The 17,349-nt window shown below is 43.5% G+C and overlaps 1 protein-coding gene across 2 annotated transcripts in view; it reads left to right on the top strand.

Moving 5' to 3' along the window:
- Positions 1 to 17,349, top strand: part of LOC309559244 (histamine N-methyltransferase-like) — a 29,948-nt gene that overhangs the window by 10,500 nt on the left and 2,099 nt on the right. For both annotated transcript variants that reach the window (XM_082262464.1, XM_082262463.1), the window contains 2 exons: positions 4,333 to 4,463; positions 10,476 to 10,569. In XM_082262464.1, coding sequence (XP_082118590.1) covers positions 4,333 to 4,463; positions 10,476 to 10,569 — 225 coding nt within the window. The remainder of the gene's footprint in view (positions 1 to 4,332; positions 4,464 to 10,475; positions 10,570 to 17,349) is intronic.

The following is a 17,349-nucleotide window of genomic DNA, read 5'->3' as shown; positions in this document are numbered from 1 at the left end:
CAGGAAAGCATTCCCAGTCGTGAGTACTGCAAACTGCCCCTGGGGGTCTGCCTAGTGAGAGGGGACCACTCCAGGGAAGCTCAGAGGCATCTGGGAGCCGGCTAGCGGGTGCAGGAGCAAAAGTAAAGGCGGTGCCAGTGTTGACCCTGAAGAGTAAAAGTGGGTGCCAGTGTGGTTAGCGGTTAGCTAGCGGTTGGGCCCTGAAGTGTTAAGTGTACAGTGTGCAGTGTTGAGAGTTGCAGCAGAAGCAGTTTACAGAGGCTACCTCAGTCAGGAAGGACTGGAGGGAGCAGTGCTAGACATTTGAGCTAACTAGAGTGTCAGAAGTCAGTCTTCAGTACAGTGCTTGACTTTTGAGCTAACCAGAAGTGTCAGAAGTCACACACAAATTCACAGCAAGTCAGATTCACAAGCGCCAACGGGCGTTGGCCGGCATTCAGCCAACGTCAAGGCAGCGTCAGCAGGCATTTTTCTTCAAGAGTCCCAATTTGTACCTAGTTGAGCCAGAGGAGTATCCCACTCATTTCCTTCTCCTATCCTCATACAAAATAAACAAAACAAACCACAGATGCCGGACTGTTCATTGTCTCAGATCTCACACTTGGGTATTTAGCTTAAATGTGTGGCTGGCGCTTCCGGTAACCATGGCAGACCCACATCAGTCCCAATGCCTGGAAATTCTGCTACATCAGTAAAAACATTTTTTTTCTGTGAGACATCCCTGAAAAATCAGGGACTGTCCCTAGAAACCAAGGACATCTGGTCACCTTAACCTTGATGTCTATCTATTGCCTCTATCCTTTTTTTTTTTTTTTTTTTTGACAAAGGTCTTGGCCCCATCCCCACAGATTTCCTATGTCTCCCTCCCAGATAGCAAGTAATCGTGCTGCAAGTTTGACAAGGACTTGCTAAGCTATTACTAGACTGGCCAGGCTTCACAAGTTTGTTGCACAATTGCAGCAAGTCCGCATTGCATGACTCCAGGTGAACTTTCTTTGCAAACATTCTGCAAGTGTACTGCAAGTTCTGGTTCAGATAAATCAGAGTCAGCAACCTTATTCCACCTAAGGACCAGATTCAATGTATGTGAGTGCATGTAGGGCCGCATTCACCTGCTAATAAATGAAAATAACATTACACAGCCCCCACACCTATGGCCCCCTTTACATTACACAGCCCCCACATCTCTGGCTCCCTTTACATTACACAGCCCCCTGCACCTCTGGACCCCTTTACATTACACAGCTCCCTCACTTCTGGCGCCCTTTACATTACACAGCCCCCAGCACCCCTGGATCCCTTTACATTACACAGCCCCCGCACCTCTGGCCCTCTTTACATTACACAGCCCCCGCAAGTCTGGCCCCCTTTACATTACACAGCCCCCTGCACCCCTGGATCCCTTTACATTACACAGCCCCCACATCTCTAGCCACCTTTACATTACAAAGTCCCCGCATCTCTAGCCACCTTTACATTACACAGCCCCCGCACCTCTGGCTCCCTTTACATTACACAGCCCCCTGCACCTCTGGACCCCTTTACATTACACAGCTCCCGCACCTCTGGCCCTCTTTACATTACACAGCCCCCACATCTCTGGACCCCTTTACATTACACAGCCCCTGCATCTCTGGACCCCTTTACAATACACAGCCCTGCACCTCTGGACCCCTTTACATTACACAGCCTCCACACCCCTGGACCCCTCTACATTACACAGCCCCTGCACCTCAAGACACCTTTACATTACACAGCCCCTGTACCTCTGGACCCCTTTACATTACACAGCCCCCCTGCATATTACACAGCCCCCTGCACATCACTCCCCCTTCTTACCCAACCCCCCTGCATATTACACAGCCCCCCTGCATATTAAACAGCCCCCCTTCAAACACCCCCTGAATTTTACACAGCCCCCCCAGCTACTTAAGCTACTGCTTAATCCACTTTGTTATGTTTACACAAATGTTCCTGTTTGCTAATGACAAGTGTCCCAGTGACTGTGCTTTATTAATAAAATGCTGCCGTATACCTGATTTCTAAGCGCCCCTCTGCCCTCACGTGACCGGCCGTTTATAGCGGCATTTATTAATAAAGCACAGGCACAGGGACACTTATTAGCAAATAGGAACGTTTCAAAGTGTCAACTAGAACTTGTGCTTCAACTGCTCCGCAAGTGTACAACTTACCAGTGAAAATGTGCAGCAAGTTAACAGACTTACAATTCAACACTGCCACAGGTTTGTGGCAAGTTATACCTGCTATCTGGGCTATCGATCCTTTATTGTGATGAGTAATCTCACTGACTAATAGGGATGCTGGTGATTGGAGGGGGCAAACCCAAGCTTATGGGCCATACACACTATACAATTGTCTTTGGATTTTTTCCTTTAGATTTACCAAAACCATATAATATGAGGTCAAATCTAAACACTTTCAATTTGTATGCAACCAGGCAGGCCCCTGCACTACATAGTAAAGGAAATCTACCAACAAAAGTTGTATAATGTGTATCCAGCCTTAAGCCTCGTATAAACAATCAGATTATCAAACGATCGTGCGTACGATATTTGTTGCATGCTTGTCCCATATGAAAAGTGAAGAGGTTACTTTCATACGAAAATTCTCATACGACAGAATTCAACTTCAGAAGTGATGTCATGTGTTGAATTGTTTTGTATGTGTTCTTTCGTTTCTGTAAAATGCCTAGTATTGCTCTTACGATTTTTTTTCGGACGAAAACTGTACTAATTAAACGAAAATCAGACGTTGTGTTGACCTATGATAAAAATTTTATAGCCTGCACATACAGATTTTGTCGTCCGAAAATTTGTAATCGGCTGTCGAAAGCACCATACTGACGATCCGAAAATCGGCAGATCGTTCGTTGGACCAAATTTTACTTTTACCGATTTTCGTATCCTGTGTACCGGCCTTAAGTCTTTGGAAGAAAAGTTATGTTGCTTTAGCTGCCATAAGTGTTCACTTTCCAAAGGAATTTTCCCTTAGCTTAGCAAATGAGGAGAACCTCAGCAGACTACAATCAGCCAATCATGTGCAAGCAAAAATTTAGGTTTTTCTGGGTGTTCTTTGCAAAGTGAACTTTCACCAAGCCAAGGGAAAATTCTGTTTCTGAAGTGAACAACCTATCTGCCTTTAGTAAACCAGTACTGAATATGAAGATTATTTGATAATTTTCACATTCAGTTTTTACTAAAGGTAACCACTGCTTAGGCATTTGACCATCTTGAGCTCAGTTTGAATCACCCTGGTTTGTCACTCATTTACTTTAAAAGTAAAGTATGGAAATATAAAATAATAAACATACATACTAATGTAGATGGCTGCAGCCTCCATCTGATGCAGCTGCCCCCCTCCCCCGTTGGTTCTACACCAAGAACTGAGTGATCAAAGACTGCAGATTGCTTAGTTCTCGGGACCGCTCTGATCACAGAGCAGTGACTGTCAGTGTCTTCCCCTCCAGCGCTCACTGGAGGGTTGGACTGTGGAGGAGGCAGGAGAGGCGGAGCCAGCTGCTGGTCAGGCACCTGGGAAGATCCCAACATTATTGTCAGGATCCCTGCAGAGCCTGGATCGGTTCTGTGACAACAGGGTGTGGGTCGTCAGGCTGAATCTGGGTCACAGGGGTGCAGAACTAAGTTCACTCTTGTGACCCACAGAGGTATGGCAAGAAGAGCTATGTCCATACTCCTTGCTGAAATGTGCTGCTTCTTCTGTAGAACTTCACTCTCTCAATCAATGTTAACTATTTTTAATCCATTTGCCGCTAGCATTTTTAAATAGATATAAAAAAGTATATTATATTTACTTGTTTTCAACTGTTTTTTTTTACATATATTCAGCTGCTTCCTGGTTTCTGGCATAGACCAAAATGATCTCAGGAGTCTTCATGGGCCTTTTATTCTTTCATCTGGAGGACGGGAGGGGGGAGGGCTTTCTCAGCTAAACACACCCTTCCGTCTGCACGCCTGAGTGAAGGGCAGATGGATTCCAGGAAGTAAATGCTACATGAATCATCTGTCTTTACTCAAGATAGCCGCGGCTAGAAATGCTGGGGGGGGGGGGGGGGGGTGTCTTTCATAGTAATTTCTCAACAAAACAAAGCATGGAGATATGGATGGATGGGAAGGTTTGCTTTATATATTAAAAATAAATGAAAAAGCATTTTCAGTTTGTGGTGCTCAGTTACGGTTTAGCTCCGCTCTAACATGTCTAAAATACAATATTCCAAATGCATTTATTTCATTGTTATTCACTCTTTAATTTACTATACCGTCATTATAGTGCCATTATGGCTTTGTTTTTTAGCCAATCTCTCCGAAATACCAGACCTGGGGGGTGTAACTTTTACTTGGCATGAAAAGACCACAGCTCAGTACAGAGAAGACGCCGAACAAAATAATGAGTTTAAGAAGTTTGATCTCATTCATATGATTCAGGTAATGTTTAAATGGAAGTTACAAAGTAAACAGAATGGCTAATAAAAGTGTTATTGGGTCTGTTGGGGAGGGGGGGGGGGGCAGAAAGTTAATCTAGTGTAACAAACCTCATAAAGTGACTCCAGTTATTTGAAATGGGCCCCCCCACAAACTACATCCAGAGTGCCCTGCTCATTATGTGTTCAGCATCGACATCCCTTATACTTTAACACACGTTCTGTTTAACCTCCTAACCCATTTGAGATCCAGTAGTCACCAATTTGCACGACTGCTGGCTATCAGTTCCAGCTTCCGCTGACAGCTGGGGCTCCTATAGAGATGACTAAATTCATATAATGTGAATACTTGCAGAATGGAGGCTTCATTGAGGAAAATAAGTTTGCCTCCTGTAGGTGAACAATATCTTCTACTGGCTGAAGTTCCTTCATTTTAATACTATAATTTTACAGTAAACAAATGATCCTTGTACATGGCTGTCAATTGTACGTAAATGTTGTTTTCTAAAATAAATGTTTGATATACAGTAAGTAACCAGAAAATGTCATCAGTTTGTAAACTTGAAAACATCAAAGAGGCCATTCAGCCGCCTTTACCTTCATATTATCTAGGTTACAATACCAGTAGTGTCCACCAGAGGTCGTCAGTTACTCTATCTATGCTTTCCAGTAACTGTGCAATTTGGATGTTTTAATCCTATTTTTTTTTTTTTTTTTTTTGGTATTCACAAAAAAGTAGATATTTACATGTATAAAACTGTGCATAGCTTTAGATCGTATCTGTAGCTTATAAATGTAATTTGTTGCACTAAGAAAGATATGAACTACTTAGCTTTACAATGTATTTAAAAAAATATGGTCTTGACTTTACAGAGTACATAGAACCATTTACAACAGTGTCTGTATCCAAAGGACACAGCTTACAGACTAATTTCCTTGTATTTAAAAAACAACATATATATATATATATATATATATATATATAGATATAGATAGAGATAGAGATAGAGATAGAGATAGAGATAGATATAGATATATAGATAGATATCTCTATCTATCTATCTATCTATCTATCTATCTATCTATCTATCTATCTATCTATCTATCTATCTATCTATCTATCTATCTATCTATATATATATATATAGATATATAGATATATAGATATATACAGTGCCTTGCAAAAGTATTCGGCCCCCTTGAACTTTGCAAACCTTTTGCCACATTTCAGGCTTCAAACATAAAGATATAAAACTGTAATTTTTTGTGAAGAATCAACAACAAGTTGGACACAATCATGAAGTGGAACGAAATTTATTGGATATTTCAAACTTTGTTAACAAATAAAAAAACTGAAAAAATGGGCGTGCAAAATTATTCAGCCCCTTTACTTTCAGTGCAGCAAACTCTCTCCAGAAGTTCAGTGAGGATCTCTGAATGATCCAATGTTGACCTAAATGACTAATGATGATAAATAGAATCCACCTGTGTGTAATCAAGTCTCCGTATAAATGCACCTGCACTGTGATAGTCTCAGAGGTCCGTTTAAAGCGCAGAGAGCATCATGAAGAACAAGGAACACACCAGGCAGGTCCGAGATGCTGTTGTGGAGAAGTTTAAAGCCGGATTTGGATACAAAAAGATTTCCCAAACTTTAAACATCCCAAGGAGCACTGTGCAAGCGATAATATTGAAATGGAAGGAGTATCAGGCCACTGCAAATCTACGAAGACCTGGCCGTCCCTCTAAACTTTCAGCTCATACAAGGAGAAGACTGATCAGAGATGCAGCCAAGAGGCCCATGATCACTCTGGATGAACTGCAGAGATCTACAGCTGAGGTGGGAGACTCTGTCCATAGGACAACAATCAGTCGTATACTGCACAAATCTGGCCTTTATGGAAGAGTGGCAAGAAGAAAGCCATTTCTTAAAGATATCCATAAAAAGTGTCGTTTAAAGTTTGCCACAAGCCACCTGGGAGACACCAAACATGTGGAAGAAGGTGCTCTGGTCAGATGAAACCAAAATCAAACTTTTTGGCAACAATGCAAAACGTTATGTTTGGCGTAAAAGCAACACAGCTCATCACCCTGAACACACCATCCCCACTGTCAAACATGGTGGTGGCAGAATCATGGTTTGGGCCTGCTTTTCTTCAGCAGGGACAGGGAAGATGGTTAAAATTGATGGGAAGGTGGATGGAGCCAAATACAGGACCATTCTGGAAGAAAACCTGATGGAGTCTGCAAAAGACCTGAGACTGGGATGGAGATTTGTCTTCCAACAAGACAATGATCCAAAACAAAGCAAAATCTACAATGGAATGGTTCACAAATAAACATATCCAGGTGTTAGAATGTCCAAGTCAAAGTCCAGACCTGAATCCAATCGAGAATCTGTGGAAAGAACTGAAAACTGCTGTTCACAAACGCTCTCCATCCAACCTCACTGAGCTCGAGCTGTTTTGCAAGGAGGAATGGGCAAAAATTTTAGCCTCTCGATGTGCAAAACTGATAGAGACATACCCCAAGCGACTTACAGCTGTAATCGCAGCAAAAGGTGGCGCTACAAAGTATTAACTTAAGGGGGCTGAATAATTTTGCATGCCCAATTTTTCAGTTTTTTATTTGTTAAAAAAGTTTGAAATATCCAATAAATTTCGCTCCACTTCATGATTGTGTCCCACTTGTTGTTGATTCTTCACAAAAAAATTACAGTTTTATATCTTTATGTTTGATGCCTGAAATGTGGCAAAAGGTCGCAAAGTTCAAAGGGGCCGAATACTTTTGCAAGGCACTGTATATATATATAATGAAGTATTGGGACACCTGCCTTTACATGCACATGAACTTTAATGGCATCCCAGTCTTAGTCCGTAGGGTCCAATATTGAGTTGGCCCACCCTTTGCAGCTATAACAGCTTCAACTCTTCTGGGAAGGCTGTCCACAAGGTTTAGGAGTGTGTCTATGGGAATGTTTGACTAGTCTTCCAAAAATTCATTTGTGAGGTCTGTCACTGATGTTGGACGAGAAAGCCTGGCTCGCAGACTCTGCACTAATTTATCTCACAGGCGTTCTGCTGGGTTGGGGTCAGGACTCCAGACTCGCTGATCCCTGGCTCTATGGACCTTGCTTTGTGCACTGGTGCGCAGTCATGTTGGAACAGGAAGGGGCCATCCCCAAACTGTTCCCACAAAGTTGGGAGCATAAAATTGTCCAAAATGTCTTGGTATGCTGACACCTTAAGAGTTCCCTTGACTGGAACTAAGGGACCAAGCCCAACCCCTGAAAAACAACCCCACACCGTAATCCCCCCTCCACCAAATGATTTGTTGAGGGTCAACTCATTATTGAACCCTACGGACTAAGACTGAGATGCCAATAAAATTCATGTGCGTGTAAAAGGCAGGTGTCCCAATACTTTTGACAATATAGTGTGTACTGTATATACAGTATCTCACAAAAGTGAGTACACCCCTCACATTTTTGTAAATATTTTATTATATTTTTTCATGTGACAACACTGAAGAAATTACACTTTGCTACAATGTAAAGTAGTGAGTGTACAGCTTGTATAAGGCCCCTTTCACTCGAACGATCCGATTAGATCCACCTGTCAGTTTTTTAGGCGGATCTGATCGGATCCTCCATACATCCCTATGGGGCAGCGGATGTCAGCGGTGACATGTCCGCTGACACCCACTGCCGTCCGCATTCCGATCCTGTCCATGAAATCCAGACGGATGGAAACCCTATTTTCCATCCGTCCGGGGGATCGGATCAGATGGGATCGGATGAGAGCGGACAGGCGCTAGAGAGCCCAGTGAGCGGACAGGCCCCCCCCACCCCAAAGCACCATGCCCCCATGTTGATGGGGACAGGGGTCTCTTCCCGACAACCGTGGGCTGTGGTTGTGGGAGTCTGCGAGGGGAGGCTTATCGGAATCTGGAAGCCCCCTTTAACTTTCCTGGTGGTCTGATTATGTCAGGATTTCTGTGCTAAAAGCGGTACATTGTTTTGCATGGAAATCTGTTGTTTTATATTTAAAAACTCACCTTCCCGTGCGATCCCCCGCCGTCCTCCCAGCCAATGCCAGCACCTGTTTTCTGGTTTCCTTCCCTGCGAGCGTTGTGACGCAGGGGGGTGGAACCGGGGGCAATTTCAAAAATGTAAATACACTAAATGACATGATACAAAGCTGTGATCCTAAGACCCCGTTCACACTGGGGCGACGCTACTTGCCGGGGCGACCTCACAGGTCGCGGTGCGCAGCTCGCACCGCGACCTCGGAGCGGCCGGCACGGACTTCATATCATTGAAGTCAATGCAGGTCGCTCCGGGTCGCCCCAAAGAAGCTCCGGACCCTTTTTCTAAGTCGGAGCGACTTGTGGCGTCCAAAAAGCATTTTTTTTTTGCGCAAAAGCGCTTTTAGCTGTCACTGTTTTCCAGTTTGTCTAAAAGCACTTTTGCACAAAAAGAATGCTTTTTGGAAGCCATGGTCGTTAAAATTTTCCAGGCACAAAGCACTGGAAAAGCACAGGCTCGGGGTTACCAATTTTGGTACTGAAAGTTAACCCAGAGCCACACTCTGGAATACGGCTAAAGAGGTTAACAAGGGGGCCCCAAGATCCCGCCCCCCCCCCTATGTGAATGGATATCGGGCACATCGTACCCCTACCCATTCACCAAAAAAGTGTACGAAAAAAATAAAGACAAAAGCCAGTTTTGGGTATAGGATTCTGCATATGAAGGTTCCTATGTATTTATTTTGTTCTAATTGTTGAACTAGATAAATTTGTGTCTTTTTTCATCCTAGCTATGTAAAAATTCTGTCACAAACGAATTGTTATGTATCCAAGAGCACAAAACTTGAATATTTTTCCTTTTAAAAAAATATTAGCAGCTGTAGATTAAAATGAACTTCTCAACACTGTATTATTTTTATATTATTATTGTAGTAATTACATATATTTTATTTAACCACTTGCCGACTGCCGCACGACTATCTACGGCGGCGGTCAGCCCCTCACAGGCAAACTAACGTAGGTCTACGTTGCTTGCCTGTGAGGGTTTAGGGAGCGAGCGCGAGCCGCCGGAGGCGCGCTCCCGCGTGGTCACGGACCCCCCCGCGCGTGTGACCAGCGGACCCGATGTCCGCCGGTCACTTGGCGATCGGCGGGGGATAGGGAGAATGTCAGGCAGCTTGTGTAAACAAGCCACCTGTCATTCTCCTCGCTGTAAAGACACTGATCACTCGGATCTAGTATGTAGATCCGTTGATCAGTGTCCTTACAGCTGAAGCCACAGCCAATCACAGTAGAAACCACGCCCCTAGGGACACACACAGCCCCTCCCTCCCAAATAAAGTTAACCCCTTCACTACCAGTGTATTTTTACAGTAACAGTGCATATGTATAGCACTGATTACTGTAGAAATGTCACTGGGACCCCCAAAAGTGTCACAAATGTCAGTCAAGGGTCCGATCTGTCCGCCCCAATGTCGCAGTACCGCAAAAAAAATCGCAGATCGCCGCCATTACGCGTTAAAAAAAAACAACAAAAATGACAAAAATCTTTCCCTTTGTTAGTATAACTTTTGCGCAAACCAATCAAAATACGCTTTTTGCAATTTTTTTTACCAAACATAGGTAGCATAAAACAAATTGGCCGAAAAGTTAAAAAATTTTGATTTTTACATTTTTTTGGGGGGGAATTTCATATAAAAAAATGTGAAAAATATTGCTATTTTTGCAAAATTGACGCTCTTTTTTTGTTTATAGCGCGTGATCAAAAAATCGCACAGGTGATCAAATACCACCAAAAGAAAGCTCTGTTTGTGGGAAAAAAAGGACGCCAAATTCGTTTAGGTACAGCGTCGCACGACCGCGCAATTGTCCGTTAAAGTCAAGCAGTGCCGAATCGCAAAATACCCCCTGGTCAGGAAGGGGGTAAAAAAAGAGGAGTTTTCCTTTAAGCACACATTGGTTACTGAAGTGGGGTTATCCTGTGTTTCAGGTGGTCTACTATACAACGCCAATAAAAGAAACCTTGGAGTTTTTCCTATCATGTCTGTCCCCAGAAGGAAAGCTTATCATCACCATTATAACAGGTGAGTTACATAGATTTCTGTTCTGATTGTGGGATCAAAAACTCTACAGCGCAGATTCTGCTTAAAGTGTAACTCCACTTTTGTTGAGAAAAAACATTCCCCGCTGGGTGATCTCTGTACATTGCAAGGATTATAACAACCTTTGTTGCAGATTCCTACCTTTTGTTATTCTGAAGAAATTCCTGTGCGTTTCTCTGTGCCCCTGTGTAGAGTGAGTCTAATGGGAGTGGTTTCATAGTTATCAATCAGCTGTGCACCTGCAGGGCTCTAATGAGGAAAGCTGCTGGGCCTCCCTTTAGGCCCCTTTCACACATCTGTGACTTGTCCTGTGACTTGGGAGTGCAAAGTCACATGACAAGTCGTACCCCATGATTTCCAATGAGTACCATTCATATCTGTGTGACTTCAAGTTCCAGCGACTTCAAAATAGTCCCTGCACTACTTTGGTCTGACTTTGATGCGACTTGAGGTCCACAGACCTCAAGATTACACCGGCATTGCTTCAAGTCGCGTCGAAGTCCAAGTACAAGTGTGAAAGGGGCCTAAGCAGTGATTTCCTATTGGAAATATCTCACCAAAAATGACATTTTTGTTGCAGGGGATGCCAGAAACCTGACTTGTATCTTAGGCAGACTTCTGGGAAAATTGGTGAGCCAATCACACAAGCAGGAAATTATGTTTCTGGGGTTTGCGTCTGTGACCTGCTGCACTAACATTGCTTTCTTGGAATATTGATGTATGAGGTGAAAGCCATAGAGGTACATAGATTCAATAACGAAGTAAATATATATCAAAAAATTAGCATATTGTGATAAAGTTCATTATTTTCTGTAATGTACTGATAAACATTAGACTTTCATATATTTTAGATTCATTACACACAACTGAAGTAGTGCAAGCCTTTTATTGTTTTAATATTGATGATTTTGGCATACAGCTCATGAAAACCCAAAATTCCTATCTCAAAAAATTAGCATATCATGAAAAGGTTCTATAAACGAGCTATTAACCTAATCATCTGAATCAACTAATTAACTCTAAACACCTGCAAAAGATTCCTGAGGCTTTTAAAAACTCCCAGCCTGGTTCATTACTCAAAACCGCAATCATGGGTAAGACTGCCGACCTGACTGCTGTCCAGAAGGCCATCATTGACACCTTCAAGCAAGAGGGTAAGACACAGAAAGAAATTTCTGAACGAATAGGCTGTTCCCAGAGTGCTGTATCAAGGCACCTCAGTGGGAAGTCTGTGGGAAGGAAAAAGTGTGGCAGAAAACGCTGCACAACGAGAAGAGGTGACCGGACCCTGAGGAAGATTGTGGAGAAGGACCGATTCCAGACCTTGGGGGACCTGCGGAAGCAGTGGACTGAGTCTGGAGTAGAAACATCTAGAGCCACCGTGTACAGGCGTGTGCAGGAAATGGGCTACAGGTGCCGCATTCCCCAGGTCAAGCCACTTTTGAACCAGAAACAGCGGCAGAAGAGCCTGACCTGGGCTACAGAGAAGCAGCACTGGACTGTTGCTCAGTGGTCCAAAGTACTTTTTTCGGATGAAAGCTAATTTTGCATGTCATTTCGGAAATCAAGGTGCCAGAGTCTGGAGGAAGACTGGGGAGAGGGAAATGCCAAAATGCCTGAAGTCCAGTGTCAAGTACCCACAGTCAGTGATGGTCTGGGGTGCCATGTCAGCTGCTGGTGTTGGTCCACTGTGTTTTATCAAGGGCAGGGTCAATGCAGCTAGCTATCAGGAGATTTTGGAGCACTTCATGCTTCCATCTGCTGAAAAGCTTTATGGAGATGAAGATTTCATTTTTCAGCACGACCTGGCACCTGCTCACAGTGCCAAAACCACTGGTAAATGGTTTACTGACCATGGTATTATGGTGCTCAATTGGCCTGCCAACTCTCCTGACCTGAACCCCATAGAGAATCTGTGGGATGTTGTGAAGAGAAAGTTGAGAGACGCAAGACCCAACACTCTGGATGAGCTCAAGGCCGCTATCGAAGCATCCTGGGCCTCCATAACACCTCAGCAGTGCCACAGGCTGATCGCCTCCATGCCACGCCGCATTGAAGCAGTCATTTCTGCAAAAGGATTCCCGACCAAGTATTGAGTGCATAACTGAACATAATTTTTTCAAGGTTGACTTTTTTTGTATTAAAAACACTTTTCTTTTATTGGTCGGATGAAATATGCTAATTTTTTGAGATAGGAATTTTGGGTTTTCATGAGCTGTATGCCAAAATCATAAATATTAAAACAATAAAAGGCTTGCACTACTTCAGTTGTGTGTAATGAATCTAAAATATATGAAAGTCTAATGTTTATCAGTACATTACAGAAAATAATGAACTTTATCACAATATGCTAATTTTTTGAGAGGGACCTGTGTATATATATATATATATATATATATATATACAGTGCCTTGCGAAAGTATTCGGCCCCCTTGAACTTTTCGACCTTTTGCCACATTTCAGGCTTCAAACATAAATATATAAAACTGTAATTTTTTTGTGAAGAATCAACAACAAGTGAGGCACAATCACGAAGTGGAACAAAATTTATTGGATATTTCAAACTTTTTTAACAAATAAAAAACTGAAAAATTGGGCGTGCAAAATTATTCAGCCCCCTTAAGTTAATACTTTGTAGAGCCACCTTTTGCTGCGATTACAGCTGTAAGTCGCTTGGGGTATGTCTCTATCAGTTTTGCACATTGAGAGACTGAAATTTTTGCCCATTCCTCCTTGGAAAACAGCTTGAGCTCAGTGAGGTTGGATGGAGAGCGTTTGTGAACAGCAGTTTTCAGTTCTTTCCACAGATTCTCGATTGGATTCAGGTCTGGACTTTGACTTGGCCATTCTAACACCTGGATATATTTATTTGTGAACCATCCCATTGTAGATTTTGCTTTATGTTTTGGATCATTGTCTTGTTGGAAGACAAATCTCCGTCCCAGTCTCAGGTCTTTTGCAGACTCCATCAGGTTTTCTTCCAGAATGGTCCTGTATTTGGCTCCATCCATCTTCCCATCAATTTTAACCATCTTCCCTGTCCCTGCTGAAGAAAAGCAGGCCCAAACCATGATGCTGCCACCACCATGTTTGACAGTGGGGATGGTGTGTTCAGGGTGATGAGCTGTGTTGCTTTTACGCCAAACATAACGTTTTGCATTGTTGCCAAAAAGTTTGATTTTAGTTTCATCTGACCAGAGCACCTTCTTCCACATGTTTGGTGTGTCTCCCAGGTGGCTTGTGGCAAACTTTTAACGACACTTTTTATGGATATCTTTAAGAAATGGCTTTCTTCTTGCCACTCTTCCATAAAGGCCAGATTTGTGCAGTATACGACTGATTGTTGTCCTATGGACAGAGTCTCCCACCTCAGCTGTAGATCTCTGCAGTTCATCCAGAGTGATCATGGGCCTCTTGGCTGCATCTCTGATCAGTCTTCTCCTTGTATGAGCTGAAAGTTTAGAGGGACGGCCAGGTCTTCGTAGATTTGCAGTGGTCTGATACTCCTTCCATTTCAAAATTATCGCTTGCACAGTGCTCCTTGGGATGTTTAAATCTTGGGAAATCTTTTTGTATCCAACTCCGGCTTTAAACTTCTCCACAACAGTATCTCGGACCTGCCTGGTGTGTTCCTTGTTCTTCATGATGCTCTCTGCGCTTTAAACGGACCTCTGAGACTATCACAGTGCAGGTACATTTATACTGAGACTTGATTACACACAGGTGGATTCTATTTATCATCATTCGTCATTTAGGTCAACATTGGATCATTCAGAGATCCTCACTGAACTTCTGGAGAGAGTTTGCTGCACTGAAAGTAAAGGGGCTGAATAATTTTGCACACCCAATCTTTCAGTTTTTTATTTGTTAACAAAGTTTGAAATATCCAATAAATTCCGTTCCACTTCATGATTGTGTCCCACTTGTTGTTGATTCTTCACAAAAAATTACAGTTTTATATCTTTATGTTTGAAGCCTGAAATGTGGCAAAAGGTCGCAAAGTTCAAGGGAGGGGGCAGAATACTTTGCACTGTGTCTATATATATATATATATATATATATATATATATATATATATATATACACATAGTACTATAGAAAGGTTTTAGGAAATCGCTGGATAGAGAGGGGGCTCAGCAGTGGCGGCCGGTGCATTGGGGGCGCAGGGGCGCTGCCCCCCTATCCATGCATCCGGCCCCCTAATCTGCATGCGGGACTAATGGAGCTCAATGGGGTTTTTTTTTTTCGGAGTCACCTGATTAGAGCCAGAGGCTCTAATAGGCTTCAGAAAAGGGTGGACCCGGGGCACAGAGCAGTGTGCCCCGAGCCCACCCATTGTGTGACAGTAGCGAATTGGTCCGAGACCCGCTTCCTGATTGGGCGAAAGGCAAAATCATGCCATTGGCCGAGGAGGAGGTGGGAGGACTCGAGGAGAAGTTGCAGGTAAGTGCACTGGTCCTGGAGGGGGGGGGGGGTGCACGGCACGCTACGCTGGTCACTCTGCATTGAATGAGGGCACGATGATCTCTCTGTATTGAATGGGGGCACACTGATCTCTCTGCATTGAAAGGGGCACACTGATCTCTCTGTATTGAATGGGGGCACGCTGATCTCTCTGCATTGAAAGGGGCACACTGATCTCTCTGTATTGAATGGGGGCACACTGATCTCTCTGCACTGAAGGGGGCACACTGATCTATCTGCATTGAATGGGGCACACCGATCTCTCTGCATTGAATGTGGGGGCACACTGATCTCTCTGCATTGAATGGGGGCACACTGATCTCTCTGCATTGAAAGGGGGCGCACTGATCTCTCTGCATTGAAAGGGGCACACTGATCTCTCTGCATTGCAAGGGGCACACTGATCTCTCTGCATTGAAAGGGGGCACACTGATCTCTCTGTATTGAAGGGGGCACACTGATCTCTCTGCATTGAAGGGGGCACACTGTTCTCTCTGCATTGAATGGGGGCACACTGATCTCTCTGCATTGAAATGGGCACACTGATCTCTCTGCATTGAAAGGGGCACACTGATCTCTCTGCATTGAAAGGGGGCACGCTGATCTCTCTGCATTGAAGGGGGCACGCTGGTCACTCTGCATTGAAAGGGGACACGCTGGTTACTCTGCATTAAAAGGGGGCAAGCTGGTCATTCTGCATTGAAAGGGGGCACGCTGTTCTCTCTGCATTGAAAGGGGGCAAGCTGGTCACTCTGCATTGAAAGGGGGCACGCTGGTCATTCTGCATTGAAAGGGGGCACGCTGGTCTCTCTGCATTGAAAGGGGGCAAGCTGGTCACTCTGCATTGAAGGGGGTACACTATACCTTGATTACTGAAGGCCCCTTTCACACTTTTGTAACCTCAAAGTCACGCAATTTTTTACAGCTTTTTTTGCCGTAAAGCAATGCCTATTACATTCTTCTGTTTGCGCCCCCCCAAAATTTTTTAGCACCAGCCGCCACTGGGGCTCAGGTAAGTATTAGGGGGGCGGAGGGGGCTGCTGCACACAGAAGGCCTATTATCTTACTGCATAGAATGCAGTAAGATAAAAAAAAAAACCTTCTGAATTTGCTAACCCCTTTAATGCTCTGCATTGTGTAAAAAGGCTGTTGGATCCTGTCTCCTCTGATCCTTCCACTGTCCCCAAACCGTCTCCAGATAGAACAGAGCCTTGCGGGCACTCCACACATGCTCAGTTTGGTGTTTATTGCTAGAGATTTTTTTTGTTTCTTGGGAGAGTGCATGTGATCAGCACAGGGCCAATCAGCACTGTTAAGACAGAGGGTCAGGGGTCCTGCAGACTTATAGGACAGTCAGAGGAGAACAAAAACTCCTCCTATAAGCTTTAACCAGACACTGATAAAGTCACAAGACTGCTGTGAATGCTGATGAGAAAGGTATTTAGCAGTTTATATTTACTAAATAAATTGCATTTCCATGTTCTGTGTACTGTGGGAGACCATATATAGTGAGTGCAGGCTCCTGGGTTTAGTAACACTTTAAACAGCCAAATTGCTTCAGTAAGCATGTTTTAATGAGCATGTGGTAGAGAAAACTGTAAAGAGTTGAACTTTGCTTCCTTTAAAGGACAATATATTGCAAGTGATTTTGTTTTCACATTTCACAAGATGGTGGACTTATATATATTCATTTGGACTTTTGAGTTAATGTATTACCTTCCGCACATGGTGGACTGAATTTAAATATTTTTGTTTTATGTTTTCTTGAACGCAGCACTTAATTTGTGAATTGTTTTACCAATTATTATCTGTTGGTGTGCTAGCAGCTGAGATTGGATCACACCCAGTAGCGCCCAGTAGCGCTATTTATTTATATGCCTCATGCTTATCTCTATTGCTGATCAACAGTGATCAGCAATGATAGTTGCAGTCAATATTTGCATGATACAGAGCCCGGGTTTTAGGGTTTAAGTACTCTGAAGATGACCTAAAGACACCTTAAACTAGACCTTGGGCCACCTTAGAAGGTAACATCACAGGTCCATTGTACTGAAGAGGTATAGATGTTGGCATTGCTGGCCTCTCTTTTTGGGGATGTTAACTGCCTGGCTGTAATGCTGATCCAATAATGTCAGTACTTTATCGAGTCCTTGACTGAGAAAATGTATCCAAATCAGTTCTGATTTCACTGTCTGTATGCTTATGCTGAGTCTCCAGTATTGAAGCCAGAGACAACCAGGCAACTAACAGGTTGAGAAAAATGTCAGCAATGGCATCCTCTTTATTTCCCCATCTGTA

This window comes from Pelophylax lessonae (genome assembly GCF_965119305.1).
Source record: "Pelophylax lessonae genome assembly, chromosome: 6".
In the NCBI taxonomy this organism is placed as follows: Eukaryota; Metazoa; Chordata; class Amphibia; order Anura; family Ranidae; genus Pelophylax; species Pelophylax lessonae.
The sequence above is the reverse complement of the archived record's forward strand: the minus strand, read 5'-3'. Positions and strand labels throughout refer to the sequence as shown.